Genomic DNA, 18,239 nt, shown 5'->3' on the forward strand with positions numbered 1-18,239 from the left:
CTCTGGTTTCTGGCCTACTGCTTTTGGCACGTTACACTGTCACTTTTTAGTTCATTAGCTACCTTCCCTTCAAGTGATCCACCCATGATGAAATTTTGTTACAGCAGCAAAAACATGCCTACATCCTTCACTCACACTTAAGTGCACTTTCATATCTGTCCTGGAATACCGATTGATCAACAAGTAAGTCTCTGGTTTTACAGTTTTACAGTGTTTGTATCTTATGGAGAGACACATGAAGGCATAGTAATGGAAGTACCGATGGATACAAGAGACATCTATTACTTTAAAATTTTGTTAATGCTTTTACCATATAATTCTATAAAAATTTAATCTGGTCATAGCTGATGCTATCAAGAGCCAGATTAACATTATAGAATATTCATATTTCTGAGCCTTGAAATGGTCAGCAAATGACATGACAAAATTTATTTTAAATCTTCTAACTCAAACAAGAGTGTGAAGAAATGCAACAATTTTTCTTCGGGGCCTTTGTGCACATTTTTAAAAGCCCCTTTGGACTTCATGTGGAGTAGAAAACTAGCTTCATTTATTTCACGTCGCTCAGTCTAATTTAGAATCATTTTTGAATTCCTAGAAGCTTGGGTACAGAGAGCTTGCTCCCTAGAGCCTTGTTTTCTGACAGTGTAGAGTAAAGGATTAAATTGAGCTGAAACTAAATTGATTGACATTTTGACACTCTGCAGATTGTGAAAAGAAAAGGAATTTGTTAAACTTTTAAAACAGTAGCAGAAAGATCTATTCCCTTAAAGGTACCTCACTTTGCAAAGATGATTCCATTTTTTTCTTAAAAACCTATGAGGCACGTTGTAGCACTTTCCCAATTTCCTATATTACAGTTCAAAGCAAGAATTTAACTTTGAAAGCTTTTGAAAAGGCCTAGATGGGGGTGTTAAAATAGACTTCACTGAAAAGGCACTGGCAGAGGTCTTTTGAGGGGAAACAAAGGACTATGCACTTCTGGAGTGTCACTATAGGAACCTATCTATAAAAGACAGATATACATATTTATGAAATCCTTATCTTTAGCGTTTTTTAAATGCCAGAGATATTAAGTGTGAATTGAGTAAGATACATTTCCTGCTGACTTCTTTTTCAGACAGATACAGATGACATTCCATCGTCTTCCGTAAGCAGCATCAGTTAGTATTGACTTCCATAAAATCCCATCTCTGCTGTCATGAAAGGAACTGGACTCACCTTAACAGTGCTCTTCTAAAGAGCCTGCTGCGTTTTTTTTTTTGTGTTTTTTTTTTTTTTTTTGATCACTGCCAGGAGGCTATAATAAATTACAGCCTGGAAGAAGTTTCAAACTGGCAACTTTGCCAGATATTTAAAGCAATTTATTTTGGGGTGTATCAGCAGATTTTTTTTTCTTACACTGCCATTTGGGTGCCTGCTGACACAGCCTGAATAAATCTTTCAAACATTTTCCTTACCAGAGATGGATGAAGACGATGATGCACTGGACTCCAGACCTTTCATTAACTCTTCACTTGCCAACTGGTTCTTTCCTATTATCAGATCCATAGGAAACTTAGATCCTATTTCCAGTATGAGTTTGCAATATTTCAAATCCCTGGGCAACAACTTTAAGGTTTTTAAAAAAAATCTTTATTTATTTATTTTGAGAAAGAGTGCAAGCATGCGCGCCCACATTGGCACAAGCTGGGGACCAGCAGAGAAAGAGAGAGAGACAGAGAATCCCAAGCAGGCTTTGCGCTGTCAGCTCAGAGCCTGACTAGGAACTTGATCCCACCAACCATGAGATCATGACCTGAGCCAGAATCAAGAGTTGGACACTTAACCATCTGAGCTACTCAGGCACCCCACCAACTTTTAAGTTTTATGGAAGGATAAACTAACAAAAGAGTTTCTGGTTTTAGAAATAGAATGTATAATTTAGATTGATTATTTAATTACTAGTATTTAGAAAATTGCCAAACCTCCCAATAGAAAAAGAGATCTGAAAAATTGTATATATAAAACAAAGACACATTTTGGGGTGCCTCACAGTTCTTGAGTTCCAGCCCCACGTTGGTCTCTGTGCTGACAGCTTAGAGCCTAGACCTGCTTTGGATTCTGTGTTTCCATCTCTCTCTGCCCCTCCCCCACTCGTGTTCTCTCTCTCTCTCTCTCTCTCTCTCTCTCTCTCTCTCTCAAAAATAAGTAAACATTAAAAAAAAATTAAGGGGCGCCTGAGTGGCTCAGGTTAAGCGACCAACATCAGCTCAGGTCATGATCTCTTGGTTCGTGGATTCGAGCTCCAGGTTGGGCTCTGTCCTGACAGCTCAGAGCCTGGAGCCTGCTTCTGATTCTGTGTCTCCCTCTCTCTGCCCTCCCTGCTTGCTCTGTCTCTCTCTCTAAAATAAACATTAAAAAATAAAAATTAAGACATATTTCTTCTTGATTCTAGCATATGTTGAGTCTTAAAGTGACTTCTTCCTCATTTTAGTCTCTTTTGTCTGGTAATAGGATAGTGAAATCATTTTTTAAAATTATTAATTTCCAGCTCTAGAACTCCTGACAGTTCTATTGGTATATAGTTTAGTCAAGTATTCAAAAAGCATAAAATGCTCATACCTGAAAATATTTGTTCTGATGAAACTGGAAGGGCAAGAGGTGAGGGAGCTAACTTTTACTGAGTGCCCACACCAGGTCAGCCCCTTTTGTAAACCACTATATAGCATGCAGGAGAGAAAAGAGATTTTCAGTGAGTTGTTAGCAACATTGATAAAGGATTAAACTCATGAAGGCATCAGGGTATATAGGGTTGGTGGGAAAAGCCCAACCTAGATCAGAAGTCATAAAACTAGGGTTCCTATCTAAGTGATGTCACTTACAAATGAGGTTATCTGGCTAGACCCTTTATATTTATTTCCACATCTGTAAAGTAAGGTTATATTCTCTAGCCTGTCTCCCTCTCCTAGATCATCTGGCACAATAGCTATCTACCACAGCTGCGTATTGGAATCACCCGGGGAGCTTTGAAAAAATATTGATGTTTAGGATCCCAACTTCAGGAGACTCTGATTTGATTGGTCTGTGGTGTAGCCAGGTATTGGAGTGTTTAAAATCCCCACAGGTGATTCATATGTGCAGCTAACGGCTATGAGTCCTTGGTTTGGAGGATGGTTAGGAAAGCCTTTTATAAATTTATTTACAAGGGTTAGCAGATGTTATCGACAACGTAAATAGGTTTTTTCCCCATTATAACTTCAGATGTTTTGCTTTAAAAAAAAAAAAATTAGTTTATTACCGAATTTCCCTAGCCCTTAACACCTAGAAAACCGCTGGTAAGTATTCGTTACATTTGTTAATGTACGACCTTTTATTAAAGTTTTAAGATCATTTGAAAAATGGGACTTGAGGTTCAATGTATAGAGCCGTTCAAGATAAGCAGGACCTTTCTGTGGAAACATTCCCAAGAAACGCGAGCCTTTCTTGCTCACCCCAGGCTCGCTTCACTCCTTCACACGAGCCGCGATGTCTTCGTGCCGAGCCTCGCTCGCTCGCCCGCCGAGAGGCACGCAGCGTGATCCGGTGGGTGCCACGAGCTCAGGGGCGGAGCGCCCGAAAGGGCCGACCCTCTCTCCTCCTAGGACTCTCCCCGCCCGCTCGGCTCGGCCCGCCCCGCCGCAGCGCCCCGCCCCGGACGCGGGTTGGGGTGGGATGTTGGTGGCGCCCGGCCGCCGAGACTCCACAGCCGAGCCCTAGGGCTGCGGCGACTGCCTCCGTGCGACCCGGCGGGCCCAGTTTGGACGCGGGGATCCCGAGCTGCCCGCGCCTCTGGCCCCGCGGAGCCCTACGCGATCGCCTCGTGCCCGAGCCGGGAGGGGCCAGGATGCGGAGCTGTGCGCCTTGAGCTGGCCTCATGACCCTGAGCACGTTGGCCCGCGAGAGGAAGGCGTCTCCCGCCTGCACCTGCAACCTCGGTAGCCCCGACATGATCCCTTACTTCTCCGCCAACGCGGTCATCTCTCAGAACGCCATCAACCAGCTGTGAGTTCGCGGCGCGCCCTCCCGCCCTCCGCGAAAGCTCGGAAAGTTTGCTTTTCCGGAGCCGCTTTCCCCAGCATCCTGGGGAGCAAGCAAGCGAGGGCGAAATCGCGCCCTGCGTGCTTGGAGGTCTCGAAGTGTCCGGGGATATAGTGGGGTGAAGCTGTGGAGCAGTTCTTGGAGGCAGAAGGTGTCCCTGGGGGTTGGGCGGATTAAAGAACCCTTTGCGAGAATTTCTGATAAACTTTGAGGGAATCTGAAAGTGCAGTCCTCCCTTGGAAGCTGTCTATGGTGACCGAGTGACAGCCGAGCCGGGAGGCTCTGGGTGAAGGGCGGTCTGTAGCTTCTGAACCGTCGCCCGGAAACGCTTGGACTCCCTCGCGGGTCCTGCTGGAGATCAAGCTCCCGTGTTTGTTGTTTTGGGGTTGCTGTTTCAAATAAATTTGCGTGTGACTATAGGTTTCTTTTCGAAAGCCGTTCACACAAAAGAAGGTTGTCCATTCTTCGCTCCCGCTGGCTGTATGTAGTGTGGAATTATTTAAGAAAATTGAATTTCGGTAATTTGGCTGTTTTTCCTTTAATCTCCCCTTGTACCAGTACGTAATCAAAATCCAAGCCTGCATGCACACCTTCATCCACGAAAGTACAAGATTCAATGCATCTTAAATCGTCGCTGTTTTTTTGAAGTCTCTAGAGTTGTCGTCCTTCCCTTCCATTGTGGTTGAGCTATTTCTGAGAACTGTGTGCCGAAGCTTGTGGTTAATCTCGCCTCACAGTTAAGGCGAGGGTTACTTTATGTATCAGCAGTTTGGTCTTCGTAGTGTGTTAGCACTCACTCCGGAGTGGCTTCAGGAGAGTCAGCTACTGAGGTTTTTCCAGACTTTTGGATACTTAGGGAATGTTTCTTTCTCCCTCCCAGGTCAACCCTGAAAAACTTTTTTTAATGTCCAACAACAGAAACTTTCCACTATCTCTTATTAAAAGTCCTAAAATAGCATGTGAAGTGATTTATAATGTTACACATAAGTTATTATTTTAATTGATGGTTTGCTCTCCTACCAAATCAAATTAAGCTCATTTGAGTTTCAGGTTTTTTCTTTGTGTTGATTCATGGTGGAGCTCCTACAAAAAATAGCCACAAAATAAAGTGGTTTTAGTGGTGTGTATATCAACTCTACAGAATTAAATCAGCCACTTACTTGCATTTTTTTCCTTAAAAAAAAAGAAATGGAGTAAAAGAGAAGGAAAGGAGGGAATAATCAGAAACTGGATAACTTATATCAATAGTGTTAACAATATTTTGAAAAAACAAAACAACATGGGGAGCAACCCACATGTCCGTCAGTAGATAAATGGATAAAACAAAATGTGGTATGCAGTACAACTGAGTATTATTCAACCTTAAAAAAGAAGGAAATTCTGACAAATGCTGCAACAAGAATGAATTTTGAATACATTATTCTAAATGAAATAAGCCAATGACAAAGGACAAATCCCACGTGATTCCACTTGAGGCACCTAAAGAAATCCCCAGGAGTTTGGGGGAGGGGGAATGGAGAGTTTGTGTTTGATAGAATTTCATTTAAAAAGAAGAAAAAGGGGCACTAGGGTGGCTCAGTCAGTTGAGCGACCGACTTCAGCTCAGGTCATGATCTCACGCTCCGTGAGTTCGAGCCCCGCGTCGGGCTCTGTGCTGACTGCTCAGAGCCTGAAGCCTGCTTAGATTCTGTGTCTCCCTCTCTCTCCGACCCTCCCCCACTCATGCTCTGCCTCTCTCTGTCTCACAAATAAATAAACATTAAAAAAAATTTTTTTAAAAGAAGAAAAAGTTTGGGGCGCCTGGGTGGCTCAGTCGGTTAAGCGGCCGACTTCGGCTCAGGTCATGATCTTGTGGTCCAGGAGTTCGAGCCCCGTGTGGGGCTCTGTGCTGACCACTCAGAGCCTGGAGCCTGTTTCAGATTCTGTGTCTCCCTCTCTCTCTGACCCTCCCCCGTTCATGCTCTGTCTCTCTCTGTCTCAAAAATAAATAAATAAATAAACGTTAAAAAAAAAAAGGGAAGAAAAAGTTCTAGGGATGAATGATGATGATTATGCAACAATGTGAATGTATTTAATGCCACTGAACATGGTTGAAATGGCAAATTTTATGTATATTGAACTACACTTTTAAAAAACATTAAAAGGCAGAGCTTCTCAGCTTTTGCATTTTAGTTCCTAGTATAATCAAATTAAGCCCAAATTTCTTTTCCTACTTATTATTGCCTTTGAGTAAATCATTTGACTTCAGTTTCTTCCACTGTAAAATGAGGCTCCTACCCCCAGGTTGGATCAAAAGAGATCATATGTGCCAGTAACACTTTGCAAACCATAAATACCTACATTAAAAATGAGTGAATTGAAATTAATAACTAATGCCTGCCATTTGTTGACCTCTTGTCACCGTGCTAAGAGTTTAACGTGTATTGTCTCATATAATCATAACAGCAACTCTAAGAACCAATTTGTTCTATTTACAGACAATGAAACTGAGACTCAGAGATGTTAATTGCTCAAGGCCATGTAGCTAGTAAATGATAAAACTGTCCTTAGAATCCAGAGCTGTTTCCTAGACTGGTGCTTTCAACCACTATAAAAATTATATTCTGAGGAGTTGCAAGGTCACTTTTGAGACTTAATCTTACGAATTGTCTTTAACTGCTGACATCTTCAACTTAGCAGTAAAAAAATGTATTTGCTACACTAAGATTTGCTGCTAACGTAGACAGTCTTTTAAAGAATTTGCAGAATATCTCTTTAATTTTTGTCTTTTGCTACCCTTTTTTCTTATAAGAGATGTAATATCCAAATTCACTTCATCTAAAGTATATTCATTAGTATTACACCAGCCATCATTTTTATTTTGCATTTATAGTGTTCCCCAGTTCATCATTATTTAAGAATCTTTAGAGGTCATTCTGATAAAAATAATACCAAAAATTCTGTTGAAACACACATTTTTGGCATGTAATGTAGAAGGTCTTAATTTGGGATCCATGGTCACCTAGAGTTTTATGGATTGGCTTTAGAAGGTCACTGAACTCCTAGGGCCACCTGGGTGGCTCAGTTGGTTGAGTGTCTGGATCTTGGTTTCTGCTCAGGTCATTATCTCATGGTTTGGTGAGTTTGAGTCCTTCATAGGGCTCTGTGCTGGTGGCACAAAGCCTGCTTGGGATATTCTCTCTCTCTCTCTCTCTCTCTCTCTCTCTCTCTCTCCCCTCCCTCTCCCCCCTCTCTCCCCCCCCTCTCCCCCCTCTCCCCCCCTCTCCCCCCTCTCCCCCCTCTCCCCCCTCTCTCACCTCTCTCCACCTCTCTCCCCCCTCTCCCCCCTCTCTCCCCTCTCTCCACCCCTCTCCCCCCTCTCTCTCCCCCCTCTCCCCCCTCTCTCCCCCCTCCCCCCTCCCCCCTCCCCCTCTCCCTCCCTCCCTCCCTCCCTCTCTCCCTCCCTCCCTCCCTCCCTCCCTCCCTCTCTCTCTCCTCCCCACTTGTGCTATGTCTGTCTCTCTCAAAATAAATAAATAGACTTAAAAAAAGTGAACTCCTTAAGATCATATGAAAATGTTGTGTAGATAAATATATTTTTAAAATTAGATTCTCTAATGTGATCTTATAAAAAGTTAATCTGTTTCCTAAAGGGAAGTATTATTTCTAAGGCTTGATAATGTAGAGCTCAATTGGTGTGAGCATTTCCCTGGTGGTGCCAGATATATAAATAGCGACTAGTGGGAGTAACTAAAAGATTAAGATTTAGGATCATAAGTGGAGACTGACTCAAAAAAAAATTTGAAGTGTATGTTTGGGGAAGGGGATACCTTGACACACGTGTACTCTTAGCCAGATAATTCTCTTGTCACTGCTGAGAATCCACTCATGAATTTTTATTCTGTTCTTATTTGCTGCCTGGGATTTGCTGTGGGTTTAGAAACCAAGTAACAAATGCTATGAGAATTGTGTCAGAGGAAAAAGGCCAGCATAACAGACTGAGATCCTTGGGGCTCTCCAATGGAGAAAGTTCATGACCTTTAGAGTATGGTGTTTAGATACCTTTTTGGTGATTTCACAGGTTCATACTAATTTCTTGAGTTTCAACTGTTATATATAGATGAAATTAGAGAATAACTAGGGTATTACTGTATTTTACTGGAAATTATATCATCATTATTACATTATGGTCTCCCTTTGTCATTGCATAAAACTCACCAAATAGGGGGTTAATTTTGAAGTATCAATGAAGAACATTAAGAAGTGATTAAATTCACTCCAGAAACTAAGAATAGTCCCTGCCATAAGCTTAAATCCTACTAGAAAAAAACATGTGAGCGACCCAGAGCATCATAGGATCAGATTTCAGGAGTCTTAAATCAGACTTCTCAAATAATCATGACAAGTTACATGCCCTTTAAGAGTCTATGCATACTTTTTTAATAAAGGAGAAATCAATTTCTGAAAAATATGGGAGCCTATGTTATGTTTCGGGAGCCAACATTCAATCCCTGAGAGGTGGCCACTAAGCAAGGGGTCTTCTAGCATTATTGGTATATGCCAAACAACGTATCAAATAGGTGGCTATTTTTGTGCCTACCAAAAAAGATCAGAAAAAGATCAAGAATTATTAGACAAAATGCTGACAGAGGCTACCATTAAAACAGTATTCCCATTATGAAAACCTCTGATCAGAAATCTTGGAACTTAAGTGCTTGAAACATTGCTTGATTGTGAAATGGGTTACCTTGAGCTTTTTATCCTTGACCTAAAATACTTGTATTTAGTATTTGATTTCATATATGAGTTTGATTTCGAAGCTATACATGGATGCTTTCTAAAGCTCAAGTTTAACAACAGGAGAGCATATCCGGATAATTATCCAAAATATAACTTTTTGTGAAACTGAAAGGTGTTTTGTATCTCTAACAAGTTCCTAGATGATGCTGGTCCAGGGGCTGCACTTGGCAACAACATCCTTAAAGTATTCCTCTGAGGCAGATTGAGCAAGTCCTCATCCACATTTTATGAAGTAATAAACTAAAAAAAAATTGAAATGGTGCAGTGATTTTTGCATAGCAGTTACATGATTTGTTATTGGCAGAACTGAAACTAGAACCAGCATTTCCTGTCTCAAAACACAGAGCTCCTACACTGCTGTACTGGACTGCTATCTTTGTATACATATGGAAACATTTCTTTAGATAAATTTGTAGCAGTGGAATTTCTGGGTCTAATGGTATGTATATGTTAAAAATTTGATACATACTGCCAAATTGCCTTCAAAAAAGGCTTTGCTAATTTGCTCTTACCAGCTGTAGGAATAGACCTTCACCAATCCTGGTAATACTAATAATAACATTAAATGGCACGTTATTGAACTCTTACTATGTACTAGGCATTATTTTGAATACTATTCACATTATCTTTCTTTTTTCTTATGAGTTAGATATTCTCCTCAGTTACAGATGAGAGGCACAGAGATGTTGAGTTACTTGTATAAATATAGCCAGGGTGCAAACATAGGCATTCAGACTCCAGGGCCTGCTCTTAAATATTTCTCTATTCTCAATTCCTTTATTACTATAGAGGTTTAAGTATCCTTTTATATTTTTTTATTGGTCTTTTTCACTTTTCTTCTGTAATTTGCATGTTTGTACTTATGACTATTTTTCTGTTGTTATTTGTTTCTTTTTGATGTACTCTACATGATCTTAATATGTAGCCAAAAAAAAAAAACAAAAAAAAAAAAAAACCCAAAACCCTTTCTACCAGTTTATTATGTGTCTTTTAATTTTTCATCTTGTTATAAAAGTTTTTAGGGGCGCCTGGGTGGCTCAGTCTGTTAAGCGTCCAACTTTGGCTCAGGTCATGATTTCACGGTCTGTGAGTTCTAACCCCATGTCAGGCTCTGATCCGACAGCTCAGAGCCTGGAGCCTGCTTCGGATTCTGTGTCTCCCTCTCTCTCTGCCCCTCCCCTGTTTGCACTCTGTCTCTCTCTCAAAAATAAAATAAAAACATTAAAAACTTAAAAAATGAAAGTTTTTAATTTTTTTTCTTAAGATTTTGTTTTTAAGTAATCTCCACACCCAAGAGGGGGCTTGAACTTGTGACCCTGAGATCAAGAGTTGCATGCTCAGGGGAACCTGGGTGGCTTAGTCAGTTAAGCATCTGACTTCTGCTCAGGTCAAGATCTCATGGGTTGTGATTTCGAGCAAGGCACAGGGCTCTGAGTTGGCAGCTCATAACCTAGAGCCTGCTTCAGATTCCATCTCTTTCTCTCTCTGCCCCTCCCCTGCTTGTTCGTTTGTTCTCTCTCTCCCTCTCACTCTCTCCCTCTCTCTCAAAAATACAATTAAAAAAAGAGCTGCATGCTCTAAAAGAGCCAGCCAAGTGCTTCTAAAAGTTTTTAGTATTTATTTAATAAAATCTGATATTTTCTCTTAGGATTTCAGAGTTTTGTATCTTGTTTAAAAAACCCTTCCCACCCACTTTCAGGATTATAAAAGTATTCTTTTATGTGTTTTCTAATAAGTCCATACTTTTTAAGTATTTCACTCTTTAAAATATCTGGAATTTATAATGTGAGATAGGGGTGTTGACTTTACCTTTTTTTCAAATGGATAGTCATTTATCCCAGTATCATTTATTTAGTCCATTCTCACTTTGCTGATTTGAAACACTACAGTTATTGTATATTAAATTCTAATAGATATTTGGAGTTGATTCTGTACAATTAAGTCCTATTGATAGTTTTTCTATTCATACACCAATACCACATTGTGTGTACTTACTATAGGAATTTAGTGGGTATTTTGATATCTTGTATGGCAAGGCTTGCCTCGTTATTATGTTTTAATGTATCAGGTATTCTTATTTTATTTCCAAATGTCTTAGAAACACCTTGTCAATTTCCACTTAAAAAAAATCCTGTTAAGGGGGCTCCTGGGTGGCTCAGTTGGTTAAGTATCTTGATGATTTCAGCTCAGGTCATGATCTCACAGTTACTGAGATGAAGCCTTGCATGGGGCTCTCCCCTATTGGAGCCTACTTGGGAGTCTCTCTCTCCCTCTCCCCTGCTCATTTGCATACACCCAGGGACTCTTTCTCTCTCCCCCAAATAAATAAACAAACAAAAGTCCTATTTGGATTTTGACTGAAATTGCGCTGAACTGGTTTTGGAGAGAATTAACAGCTTTATGAAATGAGCCTTTCCAGTGAATAATGTGGTGTGTGTGTTTACTATATTTTAAATGCTTTTCATTTAAATTTTAAACTTTTCCTCATATAGTAGTTACACATTTCTTATTAGGTATATTCATGGGTGTTTCTTAAAGTTTTTGTTGCTCTTGTTTTAATGTATTTCTTGAGCTCTCTCCCATGACATTTTCTAATTAGTCACTGTAACTGTGTAGTAAAAATTTCTATATTTGCTTTTATATCAGACCACCTTGCTGAACTCTTGCTTGGTCCAAATATCCAATAGATTTTTAAGTTGATTTTCTTTACTTTTCTCCATGCATCATTATATCATCTGTAAATGAGTTTTATTTGAAACATTGCTTTGGCTAGGGCTTTAGTGGAATGTTAAATAATAGTGCTAATGGTTTTATCTTGTTTTCCACTGTGAAAGGAATGTTTCTTATGTTTTGTTAGCAGATTTATTGTGTGCTGTAGGTTCTGGCATAGGCCATTTCTCAAGTTGAGGATTGAACATTATGGATTTTATCTTTGTAGGTCCACTAATACATGGATTTTTTTATAATCAGTACTATAAATATATTTTCTTAGGATTTTCTTAATACATTCTTTTGTCTAGATTACTTTATTGTAAGAACACACTATAGAATATGTATACAAAATATGTATTATCAATTATTTTTGCTACTGGTAAGGCTTCTAGTCAACAGTAGACATTAAGTTTTCAGAGAGCCGAAGTTATTTGCAGATTTTCAAATGCATGGGGGCTCAGTTCTCCTGACCCCCGCATTGTTCAAGGGTCAACTGTATATCCAACCAAAGATTTTTAGGTGTAGTTATTGAATTTTTTTAAGTGATTTTTGAACATCTATTGGAATGATAATATTTCCCCCCATTTGCTAGTAGTGCAGCAACTTATATTGAGTTACTAAGTTAAATCATCCTTACATGCTATTTGCGTTATTTGTTAAGAGATTGCTGGATTTGGTTTACTATTGTTTACGATTTTTGCTTTTGAGTATTTGTTGAATCTTTGATACAGTCTTTGTCCATCTTATGTCTGATTTGTAGAATAATTTAGGTGTAGCCTTCCATCTTTTTCTAGCTCTGAAACAGTTCTTTAGCAAAAATTACCTGTGTTTGACAAGCCTGGAACCAAGAAGTCCTACTCTCAGTGTTATAATTTTATGAATTTTTTTTTTTTTTTTGCCTTTCAAGTTTTTAAATTTCTTTGTTCTCATTGCATAAGTATAGTTATCATCCATGATATTTTTTTAAGTTTATTTATTTTGAGAGAGAGAGAGAGAGAGAGAATGAATGAATCCTTCGCAGGCTCCACACTGTCAAAGCAGAGCCCAATGCAGGGCTCGAACTCACAAACCCTGAGATCATGACCTAAGCCGAAATCAAGAGTCAGTCGCTTAACAGACTGAGCCATCCAGGCACCCCTCATCCATGATGTTTTTTATTTTTTTATTTTCTTGTAATGTTTTATTTATTTTTGAGAGAGAACATGAGTGGGGATGGGCAGAGAGATGGGGGGACAGAGGATCCAAGGTGGGCTTTGTGCAGAGAGCAGACAGCCCAATGTGGGGCTCAAACTCACAAACCATGAGATCACAACCTGAGCTAAAGTTGGCCACTTAAAGTTGGCAACTTAAAGTTGGCCAATTATGTTAAACCGACTGAGCCATCCAGGTGCTCCTCTGTGATACTTTTTAAATCTAAATCATGTATTTTACAGAAATGGACAAACGTAATTAGAATAATTGATAGATTATTGATAATGGATTGAAACCAGGCATTTATTTGCAATTTAAGGTCTTTTTTTTCTCTCTTTGGTGGGTAAAGAAACTAATACAGTTAAAAGAAGCATAGGATATTTCTTTTTCTTTGATTTTAAATTACTACCGACTGTTTTTTGTAGTTATCAGATTCTTATGCAGAGAAGATAGCCTCAAAAAGCGGATTGTTTGGGGCATCTGTGTAGCTCAAGTCAGTTGAGCGTCTGGCTCTTGATTTTGGCTCAGTTCATGATCCCAGGGTTGTGGGATCAAGCCCGATATCAGGCTCTTTGCTGAGCGTGGAGCCTGCTTAGGATTCTCCTTCTCTCACTCTCTGTACCCTGTCCCCCACTCACTCTCTAATATAAAAACAAACAAAAAATAAAAAATTTTAAAAAGTGTAATGCCTTTAAAAGATGATCAAGTAAATTTACATCTAGTGAATCTTCTAGGTGTTCTGGCCTTCAAATATGAAGGAAAGGTTAATGATCTGCTGTCACAGTATAAAGGTACATTTATGTTTTCGTTGGTGGTGATAATTTTATGTGACTTTATCCACACTTGTGTGTGTTTGAAGTCAGAGCAGTAATTGGCTAGGAACCAAGGAGAAAAAAAAACAAAGAGAGCTCTCAACTTTGGTTTTATTGGAACCATGCTTACTTAAGCAGGTTAACTAAAGAGTAAATCTGCACAATGAAGATGAACAGGAATGGTGAGGTTGTAATACATTCAAGTCAAAATTTCTTTTTGATAAATCTAGAGTGGATTTTTTCCCCTAAAGTACTGCTTTTTGTTTGTGTGCTTATGTGTAATCACTCCTGAAATTGAGCAATTCCTTTTGACTAACACTGAGAAACCACTGCCCAAAGCTAAATAATTAAGGATGTTGTCATTCTCTGTTTCCAAGAGCTGTTGGACCTCAGAGTAATAGAAGGGTCCAAACTTCTATGTATCATGTTGCTCACATCTCTTCTTGGGTCTTTCCAGTAACTGTGAGTCCTCTTCATTATGTTAAACTGCCTTGGTGCTAAAGAGTAGTGGTGTAGATGCTATCCCATAATGTTTCTGAATTTCTAAGGTGAAAGAAAAAAAAATTGGTATCCTAACTACTTTAAGATAGAGTTAAAATTAACTTTGCTTTGTTGAATGGTGCAGGATGTTGCTGCCAGTAATGTAATTAGGTTTAACCTGAAGAAATGTGCTAAGAACATCAAGGACTTCTGGGTGTTCCTGTGATTTGGAAAGGATGTAGCAAATTATTTATAAATAGATTGCTAGTGTTACACACCAAAGGGCAAATATGGGCCCACTTCATTTTTTGCAGGTTTGTGCAAATTGAGTGAGCAACTCTTGTTTTCTGCATTAATCTGTTTCTAGAGGATTGTGATCCTTATTTTAGTAACCTGAGGGATTGGGCATTAGTTATGTCTGTTAAAGCAACAGAATCCAGTGGCTCGAATTACTTTCAAATAAAGAGAAACCTCTGGGTTAGTGTATTTTAGAGTGTTAGGGTTGTTTTTTGGTTTTTTTGGTTTGTTTGTTTTGTTTAGTTGTAACAGTTTAGTTTTTAAATGTAGAAGACTTAGAATTACAGTTGACCTTTGAATGAACGAAGCAGGAGTTTGGGGCATTGACCCTCTTGTTCATAGAAAAATCTGTGTATAACTTAACTCCCCCGGAATTTAACTACTAATAGTCTGCTGTTGACTAGAAACCTTACTAATAAAATAAACAGCCAATTAATATATATTTTGTATGTCATATGTATTATATACTATATTCTTATAATAACTTCTGACTTTTTCTGTGCTGCATGGTTCATCTGTGAATTTTTTCAAGTTGCTGCAGCTTTCTGAAATACCTTCCAGTATATTTGCTGAAAAAATCTGCACATAAGTGGACTTAGGCAGTTCAGACCCATACTGTTCATACTGGTCACCTGTACAATGTTTCTCCTAAGGTTGATATACCAAATTCCCACAACACCAAAAATATTTTAATTTCTATTATTATTAATTTTTTATTTTCTATTGTGGAGAGCTTTAGTTTGAAAAGTTGCAGCATCTGTGGAGAATATAAATTCTCAGTGTATATTTCCGTTCCTAGGAGATGAATGGAATAGGACAAACAGTATGTGAAACTGAACTTCTTTGACATCCCACCTCTGTGATGTTTATCCATCCCCAATAAAATTTCATTCATTTTTTTTTTAATGTTTATTTATTTTTGAGAAAGAGAGACAAGAGCGTGAGCAGGGGAAGGGCAGAGAGTGAGGGAGACACAGAATCTGAAGCAGGCTTCAGCTGTCAGCACAGAGCCTGATGCAGGGCTCAAGCCCACGAACTGCGAGATCATGACCTGAGCCTCAGTTGGACACTTAACCAACTGAACCACCCAGGCACCCCTCACAGTCAATTCTTTAAGTATCCCATTCCTTAAATATTCTTTTTAAAAAGTCTCAAAAGGTCTCTTGGTCACGTGTTCAGGATTTTACTTGCCATTTGTTCTTGTTGCTAATAGTAAGAGTCCCATTCAGAGTTTCATCACCTATGTATGAGCTGTGTGACCTTGAATGTGTTATATAACCACTGTAAGCCTTATTTTCCTCATTAATAAAATGGAGCTTGTAATACCTATTTGGATTAAATGTGATATGTGTGAAGTACTACTAATAGTAAGCACTCAGTAAATGGTAGCTAATATTTTTGCTCTTTTGACATAAGCTGAAATATAAGAGTAAGAATTAGAATACAGAGTGGTGAGCCTGCCTGATGGTAAAATCCTATCATTTGCATCATTGTAATAATTGCACCTATTCTGGGCAAAGGGTGGGAGATACAAAGAAACACAAGACATGGTTCTTCTGCAGTCAGGATGCTCAGTCTGTTGAAGATATAGGAACTGGTCAATAAAAGGATAACTAAGAAAACAATTTAACAGGTGCTAAGTGTCAGATGAATGGTACAAATGTTAAGTATTCAGAGGACAGAAAGGTATTGTAAATGAGCCAATTAGCAAAGGCATTACAGTAGGATTTGAGCTGGGGCTCTGACCTTTATTTCTTGCTGTCTTAAATGTCTTGATTTGTATAAACAGAGGTAAAGGATACTTGAGTGGTGAGAGAAAAGGAAGATGAATGTGGTGGATGTTATCACCATATTACAATAGTTACTTTTCAGTGAAGGACTGCTATTAATGATTTGTGGTTAGCAGAAGAATCCAGAAAAGCTTTTGTATAGACTGATGATTTTCTTTGGGATATTGCTATGAGCATATTTTGGATCTATCATGGGCAGAATTTATCAAGTTTTATTGAGTACCCACTGAGTACACAGCTCAGTAACATTTGCAGACTTTACATAGCTTATTTAGGAAGGCTGCCAATTTTACAAGGCTGTTAATGAATCAGTACCGGTGGCTGGGAGCATAATGTGAAATCCCCACAGGCAGCATAAGAATAGAAATCATTACACTATCTGCTAGTGGAAGCTTTATGGTTTAAAAAGGGAGGAGAGAGAGAAGAGAAAAGAAAAAGAAAAATGCATTCAAGTAATTCAAAGCAAAACCTTTCTCTGCTTCCTCCAGGTGCTTAGCTCTGGATATTATTACATCAGCATCATGTGGTAGGCAAGGTGGTTCCCATGGCACAGAGCGCTTGTAATATTTACAGTAGAGTGAGCTATAATGGGTGGAGTGTGCTGATAACTATTTGCCCTTGTTCTTATTGGCTTGGTTACCAGTTTAATGGCCTGGTTGCCTATTAATGGCTCAACTTATTTAGTGTTCTATAAGCAATGTTCAGCTCCTTAGTTTCTAAGTCAGATACCCACCAGGTGCCCCAGTTATTTTTTTTTAATATTTGCAGATAATGTACATTTATTATATAAAAAACAGAAAATACTAAAGCACTCCTTTTCTCCCACAAAAAGCATTACACTCATTCTTATTTCCTAAAGATCTTACTATTAACATCATCCAGGCTTTTTCTATATATGTATATACTTTTAAAAATGGGATTGTCCTCTATCTACTGCTTTGTAATCTGATTTTTTCACTTAGCATATTGCGAACATCCTGCCATTGTCCTCAAACTCATTTCTCTCATATCCTTGTTCAGAGTTGTTTGTTTTCCATAGAACTGATTCAAATTCTGTCCTATTGTTGCACATTTTGATTATGTGCGGTTTTTTTCAGTTATAAAGAAAGCCTCACTGAATGAATATCCTTGTGCCTAAATCTTTGCACGTGTCTTATGCAATCTTTGCATAAAAGAACTATCCTAAAGCTCAATTGTGGGATCGCTAGACCAAAGTGTATACCTATTTCTAGGACTTTTGATAGATTGCTAGTTTGCTTACCAGAAATATACCAGTCTCACTGCCACCAGCAGTTTTGGTAATTCATTTTCATAACCCTCCTGAAATGATAAGTGAAATTGAGATAAATAGAATTTTATTCACTAATTCATCTGAACTACTTAGAGACCTAGAAAAACTGATCCTCATTTGCCTTTTTCTATCAGGAAGCTATTTCCTACCTAAACACTAATGGAAAATGCTTTAATTTGTGAACTATTTGAGTAGAACTAATAGGAAGATGAAATAATAATGTATTATCAATACATTATTGTTGGTCAGAGGTCAAAATAAACTAATTATCCTGAGATGTTGTTGAGTATATATGTAGCATTTGTGAATTTTAGTTGGCTCCCCACTTTTTCATTTTATTCTAAAATCATCACCATTTTTGACTTAGAGAATTTTAGACCCCAAAGATAAACTTACAGGAAGCAGCTGGATTTCAGAGAAATCCAGCTTACCTAGAATCCTGCAGCAAATTAATTCAGACCTTGAGCAACATTTCGTTGTTTTCTGTTTAGGAAATGTTAAACAGCATTGAGATTTCCAGTAGTACCATTTTACTCTAAGGATAGTGAAATTTAAAAAGATGATCAAACACATTAGTTTGTAAACAGTTCTAACTGATGAAGTTAGAATTTCCAGATTCTATCTATAGGAAGCAGTGGATGTATTTCTCAGAGTTGAGGAGGTTAACGTTTTTAGGGAACAAACTGCTAAATTCTTGGAATAAAAGTTTTCATCTTAGAGTCTCTATGAGTATTGAGTAATGGAGAAAGGAGAAAGGTGTATTTCCTAAAGCTTTTAAAGCATCTTACCTTGATGGGGCGCCTGGGTGTTTCAGTCAATGAAGCATCC

The 18,239-nt window shown here is 38.6% G+C and overlaps 1 protein-coding gene across 7 annotated transcripts in view; it reads left to right on the forward strand.

The window, feature by feature from the left end:
- Positions 1–18,239, forward strand: part of SSH2 (slingshot protein phosphatase 2) — a 255,835-nt gene that overhangs the window by 143,784 nt on the left and 93,812 nt on the right. The window contains exon 1 of one of the 7 annotated variants that reach the window (XM_042916305.1): positions 3,737–4,023. The exons of 5 other annotated variants lie outside the window; for them this stretch is intronic. In XM_042916305.1, coding sequence (XP_042772239.1) covers positions 3,896–4,023 — 128 coding nt within the window. In that variant the 5' untranslated portion in view covers positions 3,737–3,895. Of the gene's footprint in view, positions 1–3,736; positions 4,024–18,239 lie in introns of those variants that run through there. One more of the 7 variants, XM_042916303.1, reaches the window with a different exon arrangement.

The sequence above is a fragment of the Panthera leo genome, chromosome E1, assembly GCF_018350215.1.
Source record: "Panthera leo isolate Ple1 chromosome E1, P.leo_Ple1_pat1.1, whole genome shotgun sequence".
In the NCBI taxonomy this organism is placed as follows: Eukaryota; Metazoa; Chordata; class Mammalia; order Carnivora; family Felidae; genus Panthera; species Panthera leo.